This window comes from Camelus dromedarius, chromosome 11 (genome assembly GCF_036321535.1).
Source record: "Camelus dromedarius isolate mCamDro1 chromosome 11, mCamDro1.pat, whole genome shotgun sequence".
NCBI lineage: Eukaryota > Metazoa > Chordata > Mammalia > Artiodactyla > Camelidae > Camelus > Camelus dromedarius.
Genome location: NC_087446.1, coordinates 31,460,974 through 31,486,128, shown reverse-complemented (window position 1 = coordinate 31,486,128; position 25,155 = coordinate 31,460,974). Strand labels below are relative to the sequence as shown.

General features: G+C 36.2%; 2 protein-coding genes and 1 pseudogene across 4 annotated transcripts in view; 2 read left to right on the top strand and 1 right to left on the bottom strand.

The window, feature by feature from the left end:
- Positions 1–25,155, bottom strand: part of SNRPF (small nuclear ribonucleoprotein polypeptide F) — a 222,400-nt gene that overhangs the window by 88,111 nt on the left and 109,134 nt on the right. The window lies entirely within an intron of this gene.
- Positions 1–25,155, top strand: part of NTN4 (netrin 4) — a 104,229-nt gene that overhangs the window by 34,616 nt on the left and 44,458 nt on the right. For both annotated transcript variants that reach the window (XM_010989970.3, XM_064491605.1), the window contains exon 3: positions 2,852–3,130. In XM_010989970.3, coding sequence (XP_010988272.2) covers positions 2,852–3,130 — 279 coding nt within the window. The remainder of the gene's footprint in view (positions 1–2,851; positions 3,131–25,155) is intronic.
- On the top strand, positions 4,133–8,570 carry LOC135322494 (small ribosomal subunit protein RACK1-like; annotated as a pseudogene).

Sequence of the window (25,155 nt, the reverse complement as noted above, 5' to 3'; positions counted from 1 at the left end):
GTAGCATGCCATAGACTTCCCAGTGGAATACTTATTTAGTTAGCCCTGGTTACCCTTTTCCATGTCCTTACACTACTGTGGTTGATAAATGTGAGGTAACTACATCACTGATCTTATTTAGAGCAATAGGTCTTCATAGATGTCTAACATAATGACAGTGTTTGTGAGTCATTTGGAAAATAAACCCACGTAAGCTCACAATGGATTCAATGGTTTTTTTTTTTAATTTTTACTAATTCAAAATATAAAAACATGTTCTGATTTAGGCTGTTGTTAAAATAAAGATACATTACTTCTATATTGACTTTCCAATAGGTGACATATTATTTGTTGGAAAATTTTATTCTATGATACTTTCCACCACTTTACATGTGAATAAATGAGGCAGAATATTGTTTAAGATACAACTTTTTCTGAGTTTTGCAAGTTCAAAGTAGCTAGATAGGAAGATACCGGTTAATAATTCAGTCTTTAAAACTATTGCTTTAATACAAGTTCTTACCTGTCCCCTTTTGGTGCTATGATATAAATTCATTATGTTAATCTACTTAGGATCCTGTAAAAGGAAGTTATTTGAAATTCTTACTTATTATTTGAATACCAAGAACAATGTTATAATTAATCAATTCATTTACCAAAAATTTATTGAATACCTATTCTGTGCCAGGCACTGTCCTGGGATATATCAGTGACTCCCCTCAAGGCTGGGAAGACATAAAACATTAAACAACTACAACTATAATGTGCAGGTGGTAATAAGCACTAAGAAAAAAACCAAAGCAGGGCCATTATAAGAACTCTGTATTTTATTCTGAGAGAAATGGGAGGTCTTTGGGTGGGGGTGAATTTAAGCAAGGGAGTGACATAAGCCAACTTCTGTTTATAGAGAATCACTCTGGCTGCTAGACGGAGAATTGGCTTTAGGAGGCCTAGAGTCTGTCGAACTATCACTCTCCCCCAAAGTTATATTTCATTGAGGACAGTTCTATACGAGTAGACCTGAAGATTTGATCTGACACAGTAGATTCCTGTCTTTTCACACTTTTGATGCAAAATCTATTTGTAAAATGAAATTTTTCTATCCAAAGTATTCCTTAAAGAATTTTTTTCTGGAAAGTTACTTTTAGATACATTCTCTCTAAACGGCAGTTTATACATAGGCTATTTTGTAATAATTACTTCACTTTCATACTACAATCGGCCCTCCATGTCTGTGGGTTCCATATTAACATATACAGAGGGCCAACTGAGGGACTTGAGCATTCACGAATTTTGGTATTCATGAGGGTTCTGGAACCAGTTCCCTGGATGCCAAGGGATGATGGTATGCGGTTACCAAAATATTTCTGGTTTTTTGTAAATAGGTTTTTAACATATTTTTTAAAAAGCCAATAGATGCTTAAGAACTTTTCAGAGGGGCTTTGTGTTTCTTATTGCATAAATCAATGAGATTGAGCTTTTGTCTTTTTTTTAAACTGCGTAATGAGGTATAACTTAGTGTTGGCCTCCTTACAATACTGTTTAATGTTATAATATATTTATAGTCATTGGAGATTTCCTTTTCCACCAATCTCTACTCTTCCATAGTAACAGATCTACTAGAGAATTTTGCACCACCCCAACCGAGGGGCCTTTTTATTAGTCCCATATAATGTGTAAACATGTGCCCAAAATCTGTCCCTTCTTTTTTTGGGGGGTGGGGGTAATTAGGTTCATTTATTTATTTATTTTTAGAGGAGGTACTGGGGATTGAACCCAGGACCTTGTGCATGCTAGGCATGCACTCTATCACTTGAGCTATATCCTACCCCCCAAGTCTGTCCCTTCTGAGCATTCCTGCCTCTGGTTTCCTCCTCAGAACTAAAGCCTTAAATTGCCTATAGAGTCTGTCTATAACCTGCACAGTAAAAAGTCTCATTACTTTATTATACCTTGCATTTAACCAAAAGTGCTATCAACTAACTTGAGTTACTTAGTTAAGGCACTTCACTCACTGCATTTGGACTTGTGACTTTTGACTATTTCAGAAGTTGAATCCATCCTCAAAGGATTGTATAGTTACTACTAGTAAAGATATCCCCAGTATATGCCACAAGCTTGCAAGGCAGATACAGAAAAGGAGAACCAAAAATTTTCGTAACAAAAGTGGTCCCAATTAATAACTAATGAGTCTTTGAAAGGGTCACATTTATTTAGAAATATAAGTGCCTAGATCTTGATTTTGCAGTTGCTTCCTAACTGGTCTTCCTGCTTCTATTCTTTACTCTTTATAACCCCATTATCTTTACAGAAGTGAGAGAGACTTACCTTTTTAAAAACTGTGTATCAGATCATATCATTTCTCTGCCTGTTACCTCCCAGCGGCTTCTCACTACAAGTAGAATAACGCTATCTTGGCCTTTAAAGGGCTTTCTATTCATGGTCCGTCATACCCTGGCTCTGTCCTCCTCTCCAAACACTGACCCCTTGTCTCCTGGACTCCACTCACACTGGCCTTGTTCTTCCTTGACTAAGCCAAGCTTGATTCCACTTCAAGGCCTTTAAATTTGCTATTCTTTCTGCCTAGAATGTTCTTCCCCCAAGATCTCTTCATGGTTGCCTTCATCCCAAGAGTCAGGTCTCTGCTGGTTACTCAATTTATATTTTTCTACATCCAAACAGGCAACATAAAATCTGTTCCTTGGGATAACAGGCAGCTCTTCCCCAGGTGTGATCAAAGTCTAAAAGCCTCTTGTTATCTTATCACTTGTAGATGACAAAAGGTATAAGTCAAACCAGGACTATACAGGGCAAAGAGTTCAGAGTTTGCACATGGTCCTATATATGCATAGTATTTTCTTTTTCTTTACAGGTTATTTTCAGAGCTTTGTCACCACCATATGATGTGGAGAACCCTTACAGTGCCAAAGTACAGGAGCAGCTGAAGATCACCAATCTCCGTGTGCAGCTGCTTAAACGACAGTCTTGTCCCTGTCAGAGAAACGACCTGAACACAAAGCCTCAACATTTTACGCACTATGCAATCTATGATTTCATTGTCAAGGGCAGCTGCTTCTGTAATGGCCACGCTGATCAGTGTGTACCTGTTGATGGCTTCAGACCTGTCAAGCCCCCTGGAACGTACCACGTGGTATGTAAAACAAGTCCTCACTTACGAAAAGCAAACCATAAGTTACCTTCAGCTTTGGACATTGGTAGTCTAAGTTCCCTTAGAGTGGGTCTGTCCTTACATAGTGCTTCTTGTTTCTTCCTCTGCTGATTCACTCCTCTGTCTCCATGCTCATCCTATAAAGTACCTATTGACTTGTTTTTTAATCTTCAATTTTAGAATTATAAATAGTCAAGCATGATAACCAGATTCCTTGGAAAACATCCTTGCCAATTTTTAGTACCATGACCTTCAGATATAAAGTGTAAGGTGAGCAGTAGGAGAGGTTGGCATAATCATATTAGTGGCATTATCACACAGAAACCAGCTTTGACAGTAAATGGGTACCATTGTTGAGCAGATTTTAAAATAGAAAAAGTAAGAATCTCAACTTAATGCCTGGTATCTTTTGCTGGCCAGCCAATAGAAAGAATAATAATTCTCTGTGACGAGTGGCCTCCCACCCTAGGGCAGAGTTAAACTCTCTTTCCTCTAGGTTCACACTTCTCACTGTGCTTTCCTCTGAACTTTTACTTGTTTGCATCTCCCAGGAGATCACAAATACCTTCAGGACGGGGACTATGTGATCTTTGTATCCTCAGGACCTAGTGCATTACCTGAACTAGAAGTAGGTGTTCAGTATGTGTTTCCTTGGGTGATAGCAACATAGGATTAGGGAGATGATGAAAATTGCTGTCATTGTTTGTCCTCACCTCACCTTCTTCCAAAAAAGATACCAAGTGGCTCAGACAGAAAGTACCTTGTTGGGAAGCATCCAGATCTATGGATAGGGATTAGGCAAGAAGGAGAGCATGCCAATTCCTTAATTTTATATTTTGCTCTGATATTTCTGATCAAACCAAACCAAAAATACATAAATATAATTTAAAAGGCCTCAGAATATTCTTACTTCATTACCTGAAGAGTAGACTTCCTTCCTCATTTGTCTTCTTTCTCCCAGTCCTGATAGAGGATAGGGCCATGATGGACCATGAACCAGTAGCCAGCAGGACAGTCTGTGTTAGCTGGGCTGGGTTGCTGTGGTGCAGGGCAGTGTTGGGGTAACTAAAGTGACTAGGACAGCAGCCAGGAAGTAACAAAAATAGAAACAATGCTATTGCTTCTAGAAGTGAAGCTTGGGTTCCCAAGTTGAAGAAAGCACAGTATTCATTCAACAAACACCTATTAGTTTCTACTCATTAATGGATTTTTGAACCAATATTGTTTCAAATAAAGATTGGAATAATTTGTTATTTCTAAGTTAATTGGGTTCAGGTATTATTCAAATAGAAAATAATCCAGACATTCTAGAAACATGTCAACCAACTAGACTGTAAACAAGAAAGTTTGTATGAGGGAAGTTACTAACACATTTCTGCCATTCTATTTAAGTGAATTAGTGAAAGGAGAGCCTGCAGGCTGCAATGGACTGAATGTTTGTGTTCCCCTCACTCCCACCCCGCCCAAATTCATAGGTTGAAACCCTAATTCCATTGTGATGTTATGTGGAGATGGAGCCTTTGGGAAATAATTAGGTCATGAGAGTAGAGCCCTCATGATTGGGATTAGTGCTTTTAAGAGGTCAGAAAGCTAGCTAGCACTCTTTCTGCCATATGAGGACACAGTGAGAAGTCTGCAGTTTACAACCTGGAAGAATGCTCTCACCAGAAACTGACCATGTTCACACCCTGATCTCAGACTTCCAGCCTCCAAAACTGTGAGAAATAAATTTCTGTTGTTTATAATCCACCTGGTCTATGGTACTTTGTTCTAGCAGCCCAAATGGACCAAGAAGCTGGCCTTCTGTTTCCTCAACTCTCTCTTACAAATCAAGCCTTATAGGATCATTTCATGATAGATTCCTGAGCAAAAGGACAGACACAAGCCGAGAGGCTCCAATAACATGGCCCATTATAGGCAATATTTATGGTGTGAATGACCTATGAGGCAACCTGAACAGCTCTGATAACCAAGTTACCAGAGTTCTCAAAAGCCTTTATAAAACATTTGTGAGTATGCATTTAAAAAGCAACAGGGTTTTTTTTTTTAAGTAAATATTCTGAATGTAAACTTTCAAAGAGTTAGCAACACTTTCTAAGGCTGAAGAGAAAATTCTAGGAGTTTCTATTATATATTCTGGATGTATGTAAATATACTGTCCAGGGTGAGAGGCACTGGGAGTGGGTGTCTTGCGTCCACTTCTCACCCAGTAGCAGCGATCCTGTCTTCATCTCCTGTGCCCAGGACAAGCTGGTGAAGGTACAGAACCTGGCAAACAACAAGCTGAAGACCAACCATATTATCTACCTGGGCTACCTGAACACTGTGACTATCTCTCCAGATGGATCCCTCTGTGTTTCTAGAGGCAAGGATGGTGAGGCCATGCTGTGGCACCTCAACAAAAGTAAGCACTTTTGTATGCTAGATGATGGGGACATCAATGCCCTGTGTTCCAGCCCAACCACTGCTGGCTCTGTATCACCACAGGCCCCAATATCAAGATCTGGGACTTGGAAGGCAAGATGATTGTAGATGAACTGAAGCAAGAAATTATCAGTACCAGCAGCAAGGCAGAGCTACCCCAGTGCACCTCTCTGACCTAGTCTGCTGATGGCAAAAGTCTTAAAATACAACTATTAAAATACAGTTATTCTATACAGTCTTCTTCCAGCCTACCAAGTCTTTACCAATGGTGATGAAAACAATGATGTCTGGACTCTGTGCCACTTCATTAAAGAGAGCACTGTTTGCCTCTGGCAATCCTATGGCAAGAATATGGGCTTACATGGTAAGCATGTGGAAGCCTTCACTGTGGTCCTGCAAAGATGCTGATGAAGCCAAAAGGGTGTAGTCACATTTGAAGATCTCATGTATTCTCAGTGGAACCCTGATTGCCTCGACCATTCTGACCAGCCCAGATTTGCAAAAACAATGGTTGCAAGAAGTGAAAGGCATGGCTGACTTGTATCATTAGCGTAAGGATTCAGCTGGTCTCCAACCTCAAGAAGAAGGGCTTCTCCCTGACAAAACTGGCATGTTTTGTTTCACAGGGCAAAAGCCTGAACAGGTGTAGTGGCTGACCAAAGAGTTCTCCATCTACATGACAAAGGTCAGCCATATCTCAGTGACATCTTGGTCAACTGGGCTACCTTGTTCATGACATCCACCAGGTGTCACCAAGCGAGTTCCCTGATGAGAGTGAACAGAGACAATCGTCCTGACTTCAGCTCCGCAGTTGTGAGAGTCACATGGAGGATGAGGGAGGGTGAAAGGTGGTAAGTGAGTCATTTCTTTCAACCACAGTGCTTAACCCTTGGCAATGTGTTTCTCAGAAAAGAACATGGAGTGAAATGGGACAGAGGCCGATGATCCGTGGCTGGTGTCTGGAACTCTGTGGCTCTAAACTCTTCCCCATCCTTATATTTCCAGATTTTCTGAAAGAGTTTACATGTGCAAGAAAATCAGGCTCCCCTCCCCCAAATCTGCCAATCACTCTATTGTAATATTGCAGAAGCTTTAACTGACACACCTTATGGTGTTGGGGGTTCCTCTGTGGAACCAGCATGTGAAGTAGCCCATATTAGAGGCTTCGTGAGAAGACCTAATTTCTAATATTAATGGTCAGCCTGTTCTTCCTCCCATGATTGACCAGCCTTATCAACAGACTAAATTACAGAAATCACGTTCTATGAAAACCAGCGAGTCTGCTGCCAGTGCAGCAAGGGAAATAAAAGATGCTGTTTCCTGCCTTATATAAGAAGAAAGAAAGGAGGCTCTCCTTTTTAATACTTGAAGACATTTTAAGGTTCCTCTCTTTTCCTTTATCACTGTGGTTCTTTTCCTTAGAAAGATCTATAACTAACTTAGATTTTCATCCTGTTATACTGCTGGATTGACTATCTACCCCATCCTATTAGGATTTAGTTACTTGAAGAATGAAGAACATCATTTACTGCTCACCCTATACCGTCACCACTCTTGGCAAGGAATAGTGGAAAGTAGGTAACTGTACTTTATTTTAGCATCCTCTTCAACAATTGATTGTCTCCTGTTGAAATGTTGCCTCTGCCCAGTGGAACCTCATTTCTTTCAGCATGGTTGTGCAGTCACTCATTTCATATCACGAGTCAGGCAATGCAGGGCAGTACCAGGAAAGAGAGTGCTCTGGGCTTTGGTTTTGGTGCTGCCAGCTGGGCTCAGACTTCACTCAGGTAAGGTGAAGGTAACCTCCATCTGCTCTAATCATGTAAACTTATTGTAGCCTGGTTTCTGTGTTTCAATAAAGTTACTGTAGACACACTGCCCCCCTCCAGAAAAAAAAAAGAAAGAAAGAAAACTATCAACCTAAAAAGAGGATCTGGATAACCAAGTAAAGGGGATTATATAGTAAGTGTTTTTCCATTTCAAAAGGATGTTAGAATAAGAAGTCTCCATCCAAAAGCTCCTGTGGGATGGAAACCTCATTTCCATATTAAGCTCAGGCTCCTTTTGAATTTCTTGTTAAAATAATACTTGTCTTGTGACATCCTGCTCCCCAGATTTCATATTGATTTCAGCTTCTGCAGCAGTGGTGGTAGCCCCTAGTGCTGTAACTACAGCATATACCAAAACTAGGCAAGACCAAGTCAAACATGGAGCTTGTGCCAGGTAACGGGTAAGAAACAGATAAGTGGCCACGGCCATGCTGGCTTCCACAGATCCAGCTTAATGAGACTTCTTGCTATCTCTGTTCTCTTAAAAAAAAAAAAAAAAAAAAAAGCCGTAAGCAATTGGATGAGCAGAGGCTTACAACTGGAAATGTGTATGGTTCTGGTTTCAGACTTTTCCCATCCCTACTCTGGTGCATTTTATTTTTATGTACATTTTTTCTTGATTATAAAGAGTTGGTATTAAATTTGGATACAGATGCCTCTTCTGAATGGGATATTCTCATCCTTAGGATAGCTTAGCTGAGCAAATTGCACATTAAAAGCATAATCTTTTACCCCATCAAGATAATGGCCATAAGATCAATTTTCTTCTCATGTTTGTTTACCTGTGAACACCATTCATTATACACATGCAGCTATAGATAACTAGATTCATAAAGCTGTGCCTGCAGAACGGAAGGTAGCCTCTTAAGAAACTATTCTTTTATTTGTCAGCTTGTCATAGGTATGTGCGTATAAATCTGACTCTCTCTGGCATAGTTTTTCTTTATAGCAGTCATTCTCAAAGTGTGGTCTCTGAACCAGCAGCATCAGGGTTACCTGGGAACTTACTACAACAGCAGATTCTCAGGCCCTACCCCAGACCTACTGAATCAGAAACTTTAGAGCTGGGGCCCGGGAATCTGTGTTTAACAAGCCCTCAGGCGATTCCAGTGCTTGCTGAGGTTTGCGAGCTATTGCTTTACAGCCTGTGCCGTATCACCTGCAGCTAATGCTGTGAGGGTGAGAAATTAATTAATGAAATCTGGTTTTATGGGCTCAAATGTTTGATAGAGAACTAGGGAAGTTAATGGAAACGATAGTCTGTTTCTTAAGCTATGTAAGATTTTTAGGGCCTTTTTTTTTCCTTTGGGAGAGGGGAGTAGGAAAAGGCATGAAGTACGGTACAAGTCCACAGCCTCATTACCTTTAAACACTCGTCCTGTGTCTTTTAAAGTAGTACCACCTTTTCCATGTTTCCCCCTCCTCCCAGATCTATTCCATAAATGGATAAATCCTTCACCAGTTCAGTTTTTCCTTATTTGTTCATGTCACTGGAAGGCAGAACAGCACAGTGATTAACACCCTAGCCTTGGAGTCAAATAGATCTGGATTTGACTCACCACAGCATTTACTCAGTCTCAATGAACCTCAGTTTTCTAAGAAAATGAGAATAATATGAACATTAAATGGTTATTGTGAGGATTAAAAATATGACAGCCAGTGCCTGGCATATGGTAGCCACTATTTACATTGCTGATGTTATATTGTATTATCTCAGCCTTTACTACTACTTTCCCCACATATGCTTCTTCCCCAATAACAAGAATACATCAGGGTGTATGTGCTGTTTGACATGTTTACAAGGCTAGAGGCTTTGTGTCAAGGAAAACTGTACTTTGACTCCAGTCTTCTGGGAGCCCAGAAATTATGTGACGAGATCTTGGGCTTTATCTCTTTGCAGCTGGGGAGGACTGATTTAGTTCTCTTTCTCCCAGCAGATGGTGATTTTTACAGCCATTGGATGATGAATGGTAATAAGGAACATGGAACGTTCCATTGTTTTACTAAAATATAATCCATTGGATAACACAAAGGCCTTAGAATAGTATGGAGAATTGTTTAAAGGCCTTGAGGCACACTAAGGTTAAGGTGGATTTTTCTTTTGTAATCAGAAACTCAACATAAAAGAGTGTCAATGTTTTGACTGATGTGTTCTAAATCTAAAAGTAAACATAGAAACCTGTGGAACCATTCAGTGAGGTTTGAGGAAAATGTTCCTTAGCTACCTAGTTGTGTAAGGCAGGTTTTAGAATTACTCATATAGTTTCATTACAAAAGTTTTTCTCAGCTGAATTTGAATACCTTTATCGACGTATTTATATTTGCACATTTTATACGCCATGTTTTATAAATTCAGGACAGGTTTAAGACCATAGTTTTCATCTTCTTTTTAAAAATTCTTTATTGTACTGTGAATAAGCCAAATGTAATAATTAGAAAGTTCTTGGCTCTTCAAGGTATTAAGGAAAAGAACAGGGGGTTCAAAACAAAGGTTTTAAAGTTAAAAACAATAAATGAGACTATTAAGTCAGAATTTTAAAATATTTGTATATAGCAAACATAGATGTATGTTTGGAAAAGAACACCTGCAAATTAATGTCAGGTCTTCTCAGCATAGAAAAAAATAATTATTGTGGATTATAAATACTACTAATAATAGTTCCACTTATTAGATGCTTATGGTGAAAAAGGTCTTGTGCGTCATGCTACAAATGTTATTGAATTCAATTTTCTCAACAATTGGATGATGTCGCATCATCACTTTCTTTCTTAGACCAGGAACTGAGGCTTGGGAATGCTAACTGACTTCTCAAAAGTTAGTAAAGGGTAGAGCACAGGTTAAATTCACTGTCAGACACTGAAGCCCATTCTCTTTTTGTTGTTGTTGTGCTGTTGAAAACTTACTCTATACAGGGTTGATATTATGCCAAGAACAGAGTCAAAAAGAAAGGAGAAAGGACAGGAGGGTCAGGGGAGGTGAGGGTGGGCTTAAGCAATTAATTATCATCATGGACCATGGAATCTAAACTGAGCAAAGAGGGAAGTGAGAGAGCAAAGACTATTCCCCCCACCAAAGGTTCACCATTGTATACTGTGTAAAGCCCTTTCCCATGCATTATTACTTGATCCTTACTACAACCCTGGAAGATAAGTATTTTTATTTCTATTCTGCAGAAAAGGGAAATTGAAGTACAGAGAGATTAATTTACTTGCTTGATGTCACGGTGATAGCAATTACATTCAGAGTTCTTAATACTGTACCTCACCTCCAACCCCATTTTGCTACCAAGAAAAATACTCTCATTATAAAGACTGTTTTTATAGGATTAGGTTATCTATCCAAGTCATCTACATTTTAATGTGGAACCTGAAATTATCATTGATTTTCTCTTCTCTTCTATTCAATAATTAGTGAAATCGCCCAAAGGGAAGAAAGAAAGAGTAAAAGCAATAAGTTTGGAAAATCTACAAAGAAAATAATTTAGAAGTGACTATTTTTGGGGGGTATAAATCATCTTTGATAAGTATTTTTGGTTTTATTAGGCAGACTTATTTCTGGATGTACCATTCTTTACTTCCAACTCTAGCCCAAAATCATTTTCACTGCCAATGAAAGGCAGCAGCAGTCCCAATCATTTCATTTGTCACATTGGATCTGGAGGAATGGGTAATCCTATCACTGAAGGGGGCACAATGTTGCATTCCTAATACTAACAAAATATAAACTGCCAATGATACAGTTAGTGTGAGACTATTCTCAATTCATTTCAAGGTCTAACCTTATTTTAATGTCCCTATGTTAGTAAGGTATAGCTTTGCCAGTAGTCCTTTAACAATGAGTAACTACAGATACCACAGAAGCTGTACAGAATGTTTTTCATACTTCATTTACTGCCTTGTGTTTCCTAGTTGAAGGGCAAGCCAGTAAAATATGTTCATGGCTGGGAAATGTTCGTGTTTTGACTATAAGACTTCCAATGAATCTAACCTTATTTTCTCTCTAGACAGTAAGACACACTCTCTTTTAATGGCAAAAGTTGCCTGAGATTACTCTTTCTATTTGACAATTAGTAAAACAGAAGACTTCAGAACTAGAGGCATTAAAAGCTAATTTTTGCACCCAGGAAAAGAATTTCCTGTGGGGTTCCTTTCAAGGGTTCCTCCAGAACATTTAAGTATTTGTTTAGAGGCCTTTGACTACTTCACAAAGAGATTAAAGGATAAAAATACCTGAAAAGAAAAAAACCAAAAAATCCAAAAACCCTAAAAAATACCTGAAAAAGCTAAAATGTTGGTATGAGAGTTGACATCTCTGAAAGTAAAATATAAACCAGTAGTTAAGTAAGGTTGATTCTCCAACTAGTATAATATTTGTACATTCAACTTTTCATGAATATGCTTTGCAGAAAGTGAATCACATGTATAATTTAGCTCAAAATTGGGAAGAAATTTTGTACTCTAAATGTACAAAAAGGAGTCTCTTTAACATGTTTAAGCTGCTAGTTCTATAAACTGGGAAGCAACAACTTAAATTTGACATTTTTCTTATTATAAAATACTCCTCAGATATTCAAGGCATATCTCACTTTGCAAATTTTCTTGTGAATATTTCCTTTTCAGTTTAGTAGATTTTGGGGATCCATCCTATGGATAGCTGGGAATCTGGAGTCAGACCTGTGGGTCTGGAAAGCCTAGTCTCCCAGTTTAACTGCTAATAAAATGGAGTGAGTGGAGGGAGAAGCTACATGGAAAGAGAAAAGCTGAGGTTACAGATATCTGACTTCTGGTTCACAACCTCAAGTCTCATATCTCAATGGTATTTCATTTGTGTCCTGCCAATTTTGAAAGAGCTGGAAATATACTTCAATTTGTCTTAAAACAATTGCATTCAGTAGAAGATAAGCTGTAATTTAAGTCCTATTCCCTCTTATGAGGAGAATTTTAGTTCCTAGACCAGACTCATAAGGTTAAAATACACACACACACACACACACACACACACACGCACGCACGCACACACATCTATATATCATAATTATTCCACAAGACAGAGAAAATTCACAGCCGTTTCAAATAGTGAAGAAAACAAGATCTCAGTCTTGGCACTCAAAACCTTAATACTATAATTGGAACTATAGTCATATGATATCTTAGCAATGTAAATATTTAATGGAATAAAATAGTACATGTGCAGAATATAGAAGGGCTATATTATTTGTTAACTCATAATAAACCACAATATGTTGTATATGGAAATGGAAAAATAATTACTTTTTTCCACCATTAAATATTTTATATATAATACAAACAATTATGAAATTTGTCAAATTAAACACTGGTTAAGTGTCCTTTGCCTTTTATTTATGCATCTCTAAGGGCACCAGTACCAGGCATATTTAGCTGGCTCAGTCAACTCTCAGAATTACTGAAGGGCAGTGGTTTCATTGATTTCCAGATAAGGCCCTGGTAGCCCTTATAATGAAAGGGAACATGGGATCCTAGTGTTTCCATATGCTGAATAGAGGCTAAAGATCATAGTTGTAGCACATTTATCTTCTAATTCTCATTTGTAATTTAATTCAATTCTCATAGGTAATAAAAAGGGAATTTAACTATGTGGGATTACACTTTGCCACCTAACTTAACTAAAATGCAAAGCAAAGAATTACAGCCTATTTCATCAAACAAGTGATTAGTGGGCTTGACATAAACCCCCAACCATTCCTCAGAACTCCAAGAGTCCCCTGTACGTCTCATGATTAAAATATTTACCTCACTGTATTGTAATTATTTGCTTACATATTCAGCTTTCCCTATCTACTAAACTATCTGGTTCTTTAATGGCAAATGCTGGAATAGTCACAATATCTAATGTATAATGGGTTCAAAAAATCCTGGGTCAGTATATGAATGAATTGATCGATGGCATTTAAAGAATAAAAGATTCATTTCAAATAATAATGTTAAAAACTCAACAATAATTATTGTTCTTGATTGATTGTATCACACATTAGATACATTTTCTCTTTTACTCCTCAAATACATGGAGCCAGTACTATTGTCTTTATAGGTAAGAAACTATGTCTTGTTATTAAGGAACTTACTTACCCAAGATTATTGAGATCAGGGATTGGAAACCCCATGTATGTAATTCCAAAATTTATTCTCTTAATGTCACATTTATCCAAATAATGCTAAGAAAAGAACACAGTTTAAAAATAGGCAAAGGCTTAAATAAATATTTTTCCAAAGAAGATATGCAAATTGCCAATAAGCACATGAAAAGATGTTTGCCATCCTCAGTCATTAGAGAAATGCAAACCAAAGCCACAGTGAGATACTGCTTCACATCCACTAGGATGACTATAACCAAAAAGACAGATAATAACAAGTGTTGACAAGGAGGTGGAGAAATTAGAACCCTCATACATTGCTGGTGGGAATGTAAAACGGTATTGCTGTTGTCTGGCAGTTCCTCAAAAAGTTTAACATACAGTTATCATATGACCCAGCAATTCTACTCCTCAGTATCTCCCCAAGCGAACTGAAAACATTTATCTACACAAAACATTGTACATGAATGTTTATAGCAGCATTACTTATAGTAGCCAAAAAGTGGAAACAACCCAGTGTCCATCAACTGATGAATGAGTAAACAAAATGTGGGAAATCCATACAATGGTGTATTATCTAATCATAAAAAGGAATGCAGAACTGTCACTTGCTACATTAATGAACCTTGAAAACATTATGCTAAGTGAGAGAAACCAGACACAAAAGGCCACATATTGTATTATTCCTTTTATATGAAATGTCCAGAAAAGGCAAATCTATGAAGATAAAGCAGGTTAGTGGTTGCCAGGAGTTGAAGCTCAAGGAGGAATGGGGAGTGATTGCTTAATGGGCAAATGGAAACTCTCTGGAATTAGATGATGGCAATGACTGCATAATTTTTTGAATATACTAAAAAAGCACTGAATTGTATGCTTTAAAATTGTTAAAATGATGAATTTTATGCTATATGAATACAATCTCAATAAGAAAAAGATCAGTAGCTAAAAAACAAACAAACCAACCCATGGCTGGTTATAAAGGAATTTTACAAAACGAATATATTCTTTTTCAAATCCCATTCATTAAACTGACTGTTTTAAAAAGCAATAGCTTTGGATGGATGTGTATTGAAGAAAATCAAACCAATCCTTTCAATAGCTGTGGCAGCTGTTTCTGGACATACACACGTGATCACGGATTTGGTAATGACTCTGCATTTTGAAAAGTTGCCAAACAAGCATAAGTTTTTTAATAAATCAGTATTTCCACCTTGATCTTTCATGTGAACATACTCAATAGTGAAAACTATGTTTTATAAGATTTACCCAGAAACAATTTTCCAATATGAAAAGAAGCATCTGAATGAATTAATTCAACAACAAAAGACTGTGGAAGAAAACATGCCCTAGCAACTGGCTTCTTGTACTACAATCAGGGGCTCATTTATCTTAAACAAGTCAACTTTTGTAACACCCTCTGCACTGTATAGAATACTGAGTGACAGTTAAACAGAGCTGTCAAGAAAAAAGGAAAACAGTGGGAAATGTGAACTAGAATGAATTAAAAAAAAGAAAAAAAAACTTTGTAAGAGAATGCAAAATAGTCCATGACAAGGAATTTTCCTTTAAAATAACCAGAAGCTATGTGAACACACTGAGCAAGTGAATGTCAACGGGGTGAAAAGTACTTAATAATCCCCCAGAGCATTTCTAATAGAATTTACCTGGTCCCAACTAATTATAAAAACCCATCTAAATCCTAAAAGACGTTGAACAAAACGCCACCAGACCTTCCTTCATTCTCTTATCAAATGCTGCTTGACAGATAAGTTGCTTACAAAATGAGTTCTCCTAGCTTTCACCTTCACTTAGTTTCTCAGGTTCTTGGCTGATGGTTGTTGTGTTAATAGTTTTAACATGAGAAGTTACATATTTTTTGAGAAGTTATTTATTGTTAATTCACTTTGGCTATTTCTTCCTCAAATTATTCAAGTTAAATAGGTACTAAAAAGTTGAAATTGATATGATTCATTTCTCCCTCAAGAGATTTTATCATAAGAAGTTATTTTAGATGTTCGTGGGAAGGAAAAAAATCTTCCTGATGACATCACTGTTCTAAGACAGAGCTTGTAATATTTTCAGACTCTTGGGAATTCTGTTCCCTGTTTTGCCACTGATTTGTGTTGTGACCTTGGAAAAGTTTAAATATAAAAAGACACATGCAAAGAGAAATTATGAAAACAAGATTAAGTGAAATCAAACGAAGAGCAGAGATGGAGGGGGTCCAGTGGCTATGTAGCAACTGTCCCAGTAACTCAACACAGCAACCAGGTAGCAGTTTGTCTTGGAAGAAATTTCAAATGCCTTAGCTGTATACTAAGTTAGTTTCTTGTACAGTATTATAAGGAAAGTCAAAGTCTGTCTATGAACAAGAACTGAAGCAAGAATTTAATATTTTTCCATATTCTCTTGCTCTAAATCTTGAAGAAACTGTAGCTGTTATTGAGGAGAAAAGGAGCTAATTTGATATTATGAAGCAAGGAAGCCTTAGATACACTGAAATAAATGTCGTAAAGTCAGAGTACCTTACTTTATTGCCATTGTACATGTGCAAATCTGAAACCAGATTACACATGTAACCTAACTCTATTCACTTGTAGGATATATCCAAATAAATATATCTGTTGGAGAGACATCATTTTTAAAAGCCCAGTAGTCAGAAATAATTCTTAAAATCCACTGGAAACAAAAAGCAAATTAAAAACAGTTCTATGTAATGAAGTACTGATAAGAAAAAAAATTACGTAAGCTAGTATAGTATGATCTTATTTAAATGTAATCTTCATAAGCCCCCTGGGCATCACAATTTTTAGTTTAATGCTATTTGTGCCTTTACAGCAAAAATATTTATTACAGTCCCCATAGGAAAGATAACATGCCTGATGATACTGAAAAAAGGAAGCTAGTATAATTAATCTTGTAAAGATTTAAGACATTCAAAACCCATTTAATTTAAAGCATGTTGAAATTCCACTTTTAGAAGTATATCCTCAAGTAGTCTAGATAGAAGAACTTCAGTAACATGGAGGATAAGAAATGGCAGAAAGGATACATTTTTAAAGAGTAAAGTCATGACTCGTAAACAGATACAAAATAAACTTGTGTCAACAATTTTACTAAACTCAGTAATTAATGAGGGACCAGTAAGAAGACATTCCTTCCAAGAAAAATTTGAAGAACCATACATACATAGACAAATAAAGAAATATATTCACAGAGGTGCAAAACAGGCACTGCCATATACAACTGATTTGCATTTCTATGGGCAAGAATTATTTGCATTATTATTAATTTTCTACAACTTACAGAGTTGTAAAATAGTTCACTGATAATAAAAGGCAGAGATAACCCAGAAAAGTATACTAACCTGACACTTAGTCTTTTTTTGGCAGGGGGAGGGTAGTACATTTCAAAGTCTATCACAGTTTTACTCATCAGAAAGAATATTATTTGTTAATTAAGGAAATATGCAAAGAAAGGATATTCTGTTAATGTGGTTTCTCAAAATATGCTACATTTGAACCTTTTAAACCCACTGTTATAAATAAAAGTAGTCCCTATCCCTGGACTCACAGAAAGAGATTTTCTTTGTTCTAGGAAATCATCACTCTGAAGGACAGGAGAGAATCTTACCTAAAATTTACCAAAGAACCTAAAATTTAAACTAAAATACTCACTTATAAAAAACATTGTTGAGCTAATAATACATTTTAAAATCACGGGAATATTTTAAAACCTTTTACTTGGCTTTTTAAATTAAGTTATTTTATTAACAATATTTTTTAACTCAAGAGTGTTTTGAAATTTATTTGAAAGGCCCCAAATGCTTTTCTCTACCCTGGATCAATTTCTGCCTTCCTTTTGCAGATGGGTGGGTTTGGAGAGTTTGTTTTTGCTTTGTTTTGTTTTTTATTTTAATCAATCATCTAATTTTACAGAAGGGCCATGATGTATATTGGAAGGAAAAACACAAAACTTGATTTTAGTTGTTAGTTCCAGCTGTAATACTATAAAATAAAGGTCTGCTGAAACACATCTTTAAGCATTCTTGGAATTAATGCCCACAATATGGAGTACACAGATTTGATAACATTTGGAAATTTTGTGTATGTGTATGTATGCTTCTGAATACTCCTTCAACTACTGATTTCTTATGCTAAACAGCACGTAAAATGACACAGAAAAACTGCCATTTAGTTATATAAGTCAAAGCTTTGTACATGAGAAAATTTTGTACATGGGAAAATGAATATAAGCCAGCAACTTGAATCTAAAAATTGACCTGAATCATTAGGTTGTGCACAGTGCTCTCACCTACCATTCTTTATAGCCTAAATTAAAACTAACTGTAAGTCATCACACTATATGATATTACTATCTATCCTTACCAGATCATATCTAATAGGGAAAGCAAAAGGCAAAAGGGAGGTGCTGTCCGCAAAGAGCAACTCCTTAATTAGAATTCATTTACATTCTTCTTCGTCTTTATTATTTCCATTTACATTCCCATTACATTCCTGCTATCTCCATTTGCAAAATTATTCAGGGGAGTTTCTTGATAAGTTAAGACTTGTTAACACTTGCAATGGCCCAGAAATGCCCCTAGGAGGCATCAGAATTTTCAGTGTACAGATAGATTGTACACTGAACTAACCAATCAGAATTTAAAAGTATTATCTACCTGTAGATAGAACTTATTCATGCCAGGTGTGGGAAATGGGGGCCAATCTTCCTATATCCACCTATCTCCAAAACTGCTAGGTTTCTGCCAGAGGCAATTGGACAAATAATCTACTCAAAAACAGAGTACCCTTGAAATGGCTCACTTTGAGTCTAAACCAGCCTTTTTCCTGAAGAGCTCTTCAAGAACAAACTGGCTTTATACTTCAATTAAGAAAAAATGAAAAATTAAAGAATAAAATAAAATGAAATTAGCTCTCTTAAAAAAAAAAAAAAAAGGAAAAACAAACTGGTTTGAAACATACCAAATTTATTTAAGTAACACACTGAAGAGATTTGCCCAAAGTAGGTCCCTCAAAAATCCTATTCCCCAGGGTCTTATTTAATAGTGTAGTTTAAGGGTTAAGATGGTGACTCTGGAATCAGACTGCTAGAATTCAAATAGCTCCACCACTTGGCTTTGTGACCTTGGGTAAATTACTTAAACTCTTTTGGGCTTCAGTTTTCTTATTTGTGAAATGGCAGTAATAATTATACCTACCTTATAGAGTTTCTTGTGTAAATCCAATGAATTAATGTTTATGCAATGTCTAGAACAGTGTCTGGTACATAGTAAGTGTTAACCAGTATTAACTACTAGAATTATTATTATTTATCATCATCATCATCTTCTTCGTCTTTATTATTCCCATTTCCCTCCCTGACTAATCGATGCTCCTTGGGCTTACAGTAGCTCTCCCAGAACTATAGATGACCACTATACATAACATCTTATTTACCAATATGCTATGCCCAGAAGCACTCTGGACAAAGCTAAATGTCCTCCAATCCTACTCTACCCAAAATCCTGCTCTGTGACAAACAATTAAAAGCACACCATTCCCTGCAGTTTGGTGCAGCCATTGTGGAAAACAGTACGGAGATTCCTCAAAAGACTAAAAATAGACTTACCATATGATCCAGCAATCCCACTCCTGGGCATATATCCAGAGGAAACCTTAATTCAGAAAGACACCAGCACCCCAATGTTCATAGTAGCATTATTTACAATAGCCAAGACATAGAAACAACCTAAATGTCCATCAACAGATGACTGGATAAAGAAGGGGTATATTTATACAATGGAATACTACTCAGCCATAAAAAAATGGTAAAATAATGCCATTTGCAGCAACATGGATGGCCCTAGAGACTGTCATTTTAAGTGAAGTAAGCCAGAAAGAGAAAGACAAATATCATCTGATACCACTTATATGTAAAATCCAAAAAGACAAATGAACTTTTTACAAAACGGAAACAGACTCACAGACATAGAAAACAAATTTATGGTTACCAGGGGAGAAGTGGGTGGAAAGGGATAAACTGGGAGTTCAAGATTTGTAGATACTAATATATATAAAATAGATATACAAGTTTATACTGTTTAGCACAGGGAACTATATTCAATATCTTGTAGTAGCTTATGGTGAAAAAGAATATGAAAATGAATATATGCATATTCATATATGACTGAAGCATTGTGCTTCACAGAAATTGACACAACATTGTAAACTGAGTATACCTCAATTTGAAAAAAAAAAGTACACCATTCCCACTTCAAAAGCATAATTAGCACCCTGCCTTCTTGGGAAGTTTTAAAACTCAGTAACTAAGGTTCTCAATGCTCCATTGAATATGTATTGGCTAAGTGAAAAAATTAACACATACTGATTGAAAATCTATTATATGCCAGTTACTGGGTATTCAGAGAAATTTAAGCCACGGTTTCTTCCCTGTAAAAGCTTACAGTCTAGCTGAGAGAAGCATATAAACACATGATTACCAAACAATGTACTAAAATGCAGTTTTCTTATGAAATCTGCATTGGCTCCATGCATGGGTTTTTTTGTTTGTTTTTCGGTTTTAGTTTTGGTTTTCTTTCAGGTCTGTCAGCCAGAGCAAGGTTCTTGGCAAAATAGTGACATAGGCATAGTTTGTCTTTGGCTCCTTCCCCCTCCCCTTTAGACAGTCCCTTTCCCTCCACCAAGAAGCCTCTTCCTCCTTTAGGCAACTCTGAGTACAGTTCTAGGATTGAGAACAGATGGTTATAATCCCTGCTGATATGTTTGTTGCTAATAATTTAAGGATTTACCCCTTCTGAGCTTAAGTGCATTTTTGTAGGGAACTCTTGAACCAAAAATGCCATTCAGGAGCTAAAGAAATGAGTCCCAATAGGAAGCATTTCAGACAACAGGCTGCCTGGGAAGAGAAAAGTCTCTCATTGCTGATTTTCATTCTTTAATCATAATTGTTTCTGCTCTACACCTATCTTTATTGCCCATGCTTTCTTACAAGGCTTGTTTTCTCTAGTGTTCAAGTACAGACCAAAGAATAGATTGTAGAGCTTTTCAATTGCTTACATTCTTGCTATATATATAATTGAGCAAGGGTTTGGAATATCCAGCCTTCAACCTATTTTACCCCATTCTGACAGTATGTTTCAAGTCCCCTTTTACCAAACTCAATAATTATGCTTCATATTCACCATAGAACCCTCACTTCTTCTGTTAAATTAAACCATGCAAACTTTTAGTGGGGGTAAAGGAATATTTTATTCGTTAATGAAAAGACATGTTCTCCTCACAATGCTTTCTATTCAAAGGTTTGTGCTATAGCATTGTTGTGCATGTTTTTGTCCTGCTTAAGAGGCGCAGGTTCTAACAGGCTAGACCATTATTTGAATTTATCTCTTTTCATGCTTAAGAAGTTCATTCTTTTAGAAGTTTTCTTTTGAAAGACATACTATCTCTTTAGAAATTAATCAGTTTTTTGCCTTTACATTTTGTCTTAAGTTACTGCAAAGCATTGTTCCACCTTCTAAATCATTTGTCATAGCTAAATGGAAGTCTGTGAATTGCTGCAGCTGCCTCTAAGTGGGCATTTTACTTAGGTTCATAGAATAAGCACTGTTTGTATCCTCTTTTCACAAACATTTTTTAAAGTTCCAATGATGGTAGGAAAAAATATTCATTTTCTATTGGAAGTCAAAGTTGAATGGTAAACAATGAAAATAAAATCATGTATATGTAAATAACAATGGCACAAGAGCACAAGGAAATTACTCAATTTATGAAATTCAGGAATTTCTGAAAACTTAACTATAAAATCTTTCTTTTCCACCTACTTTCACTATAAATTTTAGTAGGACATAAACAATAGTTGTTTCTTTCTCGGAAAACAGTTGAGAGGCAAATTTTATCAGATATTCATAAAAGAATTCAGTTAATTTGAGTCCTCCAAAGCTTTAACCAACCAGATTGATTATTCACTTTGGTGATTCCACGATGATGAATGTCTGTGGTGAGTGAGCATCACTAGATGATGAAATATACCTTTCTTTTGAAGGCAGTTGCTAGAATGAGAGTCTATGATTACTTTAATCACAAGTAATGGGGAAAATGCAGTACAAAAGGAGAAAAACAGAAGAAAAATTAGAAATAATACTACTCATTTTAGTTTATGCATAGTCATTATTGACAAATACAAATCTATCTTCAAAGACTATTAACATTTATTTATTTTTTCACTTATGCCACATCAGGTAGTGCCTGCAAGAAGGAAGAGATATTCTCCTAGCTCTCCCTTGTTTGATTTTCACATCATTTGGAAACATCCTGCATTGGCGGGAACCATATCACCAACAGGACCCAGCCAGATGACATTTAAGTCTTATCTGGTAATGCAGAAAGGATTATGGGTAGTTGCCTACAACCAAGCAGTCAGTATTCAAAATACAGAAAAGCAGGCCTTAAAAATCACAGAACCTTAAGACTAGAAGGACCTTAAAAGTTGTCAAAGGCAATCTCTGTCTGATGTTCAGATAGTCTACAATATCTTGCTAAGTGATTGTCCAACCCATATACTTGACACTGCCAATGACCAGATTCTTACAACCTTCTGCCATGGCAAATTTCCTCAACGCTATGGTTGCTGACTACTAGAAGGCCTTATGCCACCAAAAAGAACAATTAAAAATCAGATTTTCTAAGCACAAGTCTTCCAATGATGGATTTGAAAGATAATAATTTTCTCATTTTGCACCCACCTAGATTCTTTTTATCTCTGTATAGCTTCAAATATGAAGAAGTGGTATTTTCTCTGCTGTGTCTATTTGCCCCTAATATATTTGTCGCCAAACTGCACAGGTATTAAAGAGCAACCTATTCCAGTAAATTCCTTAAATTACCAGTTCAATATTTGTATGATTCCCTCCCTGTAAGATAAATATGCTAAAAAATGACTTGCAAGTAGGTTAATATTAGTAACAAATAATACTATTAGCTATAGGTAGGAAAACTTTTGAGATCAACAGAGTCATACTCAGTATAATAGAGGGGTTTATGAAATTCATAGAATATCAAAAATGCGAGGTATACCTCTTGGATAATCAGGAGTTGTAGATTTGTTGTTAAAATAGATTTCTCATTTTCTAATTACACAGCTAGACACTACTCTTCTCCAACAAAGCCTTCAGTACAGAATCCCATTTTCCTGCTCTTTATCTAGCTGATGTTTGTGTACCAAAGAAGAGCTATGATTAACTTGTTACTAAAGTCTCCTCTTACTGTTGTTCTGTTTTTTTTTTTTTTCCCAATGAAGACCTAGTTTTACTTGCACATTTTTCACGAGCATCGAATAGTGGGTGATCTTTCAAGCTTGAACAGTTAACGGTTGTATCGCTGAGGAAGGATTTCTTGTTTCAAATGGTCTAGGTAATGATTTACAGCTATTTTTGGTAATTCCCAAATGACAGCTCCTTGAATTTTCCTGTGTGCAGAAATATTTGCTGGGCTAGCATCTTTCAGACCCCAGGGGGTTCATCCCAATCCACAGTATGTGGGAATGAGGGAATGCTCTGAAATCCTTACTTCAGAGGGAACTGACCTGTCCACATTATCTTGTGATACATGTGAATGTTTGATGAGGTTTCCCCAAATGTCTGTGGCCTCCTGAGGCCTGGAATTTGTGGGCCAGGACTAACCTATGAGTTGGGTAAAATTACATATAGGCCTTGGGCATTCCAAGACCAAACCTGATAAACTGACTTACGATGATAGTTTAGTTCCCCTAAAGAAAACTAACAATAATTTGCAGTATCTGTCTTTATACAGTATTCAATAAATTGTTGTTTAAAAAGGACATAGGAATATTTGAAAAGGAATATATGCATGTATATGTATGACTGAAACATTATGCTGTATACTAGAAATTGACACGTTGTAAATTCACTTCAATAAAAAAAAGTAGGAAGGATGCAAAAAGGCAATAAAGTAAGAATTAACAACCTTTTAAAATTCTGAACATTATCAGAAAATACATGTGACTGCCACTGGCTATTGGAAAGTATAGGCTAGGGTAGAAAAATATTGAAAATAAATAATACAAAAGACACAGCAGGCATTGAAACAGATTGTCTGAATCAAAAACCCTGTTTTTGTCTATTAAACAATAATGACTCAAAAAAAAAAAAAAGAACTAATAAAGGAGGAAGAGGAAGAAAGAACCTAATAGACAAGATAGGAGGTAGAAGGAGATTTTTTGAAAGAGAGGAAAATAAAGTATATTTAATGTACTTTTCAATCATTTCCTTACTTCTAAAATCTCAAATAGATCTTCAGTATCTACAGGATAAATTCAGCATCCTTAAGCTATTTAATATATTTCATGATTTAGATGGAACCTACTTATTTAACATATGCCCTCTGGTTTATTTATTGACTCTTCCCAGAATATTCCTTTGGGGTTTTTATCTCTTGAATTTGCTCCCTAAGGAAAATCCTATGTACTCGTCAAGACACAGCCTCAGGCACCACACGTAAGAGTTTTATACAGATAGCAGTTATTGACCTTGGTCTTTACTATATTTAGTTTCTTAACTTCTTAACATTGTTTCTGATGCCCTCCTCAGAGAGTATTCCATATAATCTCCTTAACAGCAGTAATGGATTAGGGATGGTTTATTCTAGGAATTTTGACTCTAATTCTATCAAATATTTGTATTCTGGGTGTTTTGTATGTGGTGGTTTGGTTTTTGGTTTTTGGCTTTTTTTTTTTAACAAGGTATAGAATTTAGACAATTACAAAACTGCTTTTTCCACTAATCTTCATTATGCTGCCAACTTCTATCAGCTACATAAGTGTGCCTTCACTTTACTAAATTCTTCAACTTTGGAAGATTTGTCCTATTCAGTTTTTCAAAAGACTCCATTTTGTTTGAAATCAGCATCTAATACAAGTAAACAAAGAGTTAGCCATCTTTTACTAAAAGCCTTTAAAGAATCTTACCCAGCATAAGTTATTTGTTAGAATTTCTGTATTTTTTTTTTCATGATGATAAGGAATGTTGAATTTAAAAGATTTAATAAAAAGCAGTTGGATTAGAGCATTTCTACCAGAATATATATCCAGATATCCAACAGCTAGAATAAAAAGGCCTCATTCTTACAGAGCAGTAGAAGTTGACTTCCTGCAGATCTCCAAATTTAAGTACAAATTTGTTTTTAGCTCTTGCTTGGACACATGAATAGCAATGCATAGTAAACTTACGACTCCATGGGACTTCACATATAAATGGCTCCTAGCAGAGACAGTCACAAAGAGAAACCCAAGAAAATGTTAACTATAACTCACCTCACTCTTGGGCATTCCAAGAGAAAAACCAATAAATTGAATCTATGTTGGTTGAGTGTCTATATAAAGAAAATGAACAAAAATTTTTGCAACATCATTGTACTCTAAGGAGCCAATTCTGCCTAAATTTAAAAAAGTTTATATCCTGACTAATCATTGAGAACTAAAAGGATAGCTATAATCAATTTTCATTAAGTACAAAAAACCTTACATCATAATACATAAAACTTAAATTTAGCAAGATGGCTCATCCAAGCCCAGAGTTATTCCTGCACTTGAAATTTTTGTGTGA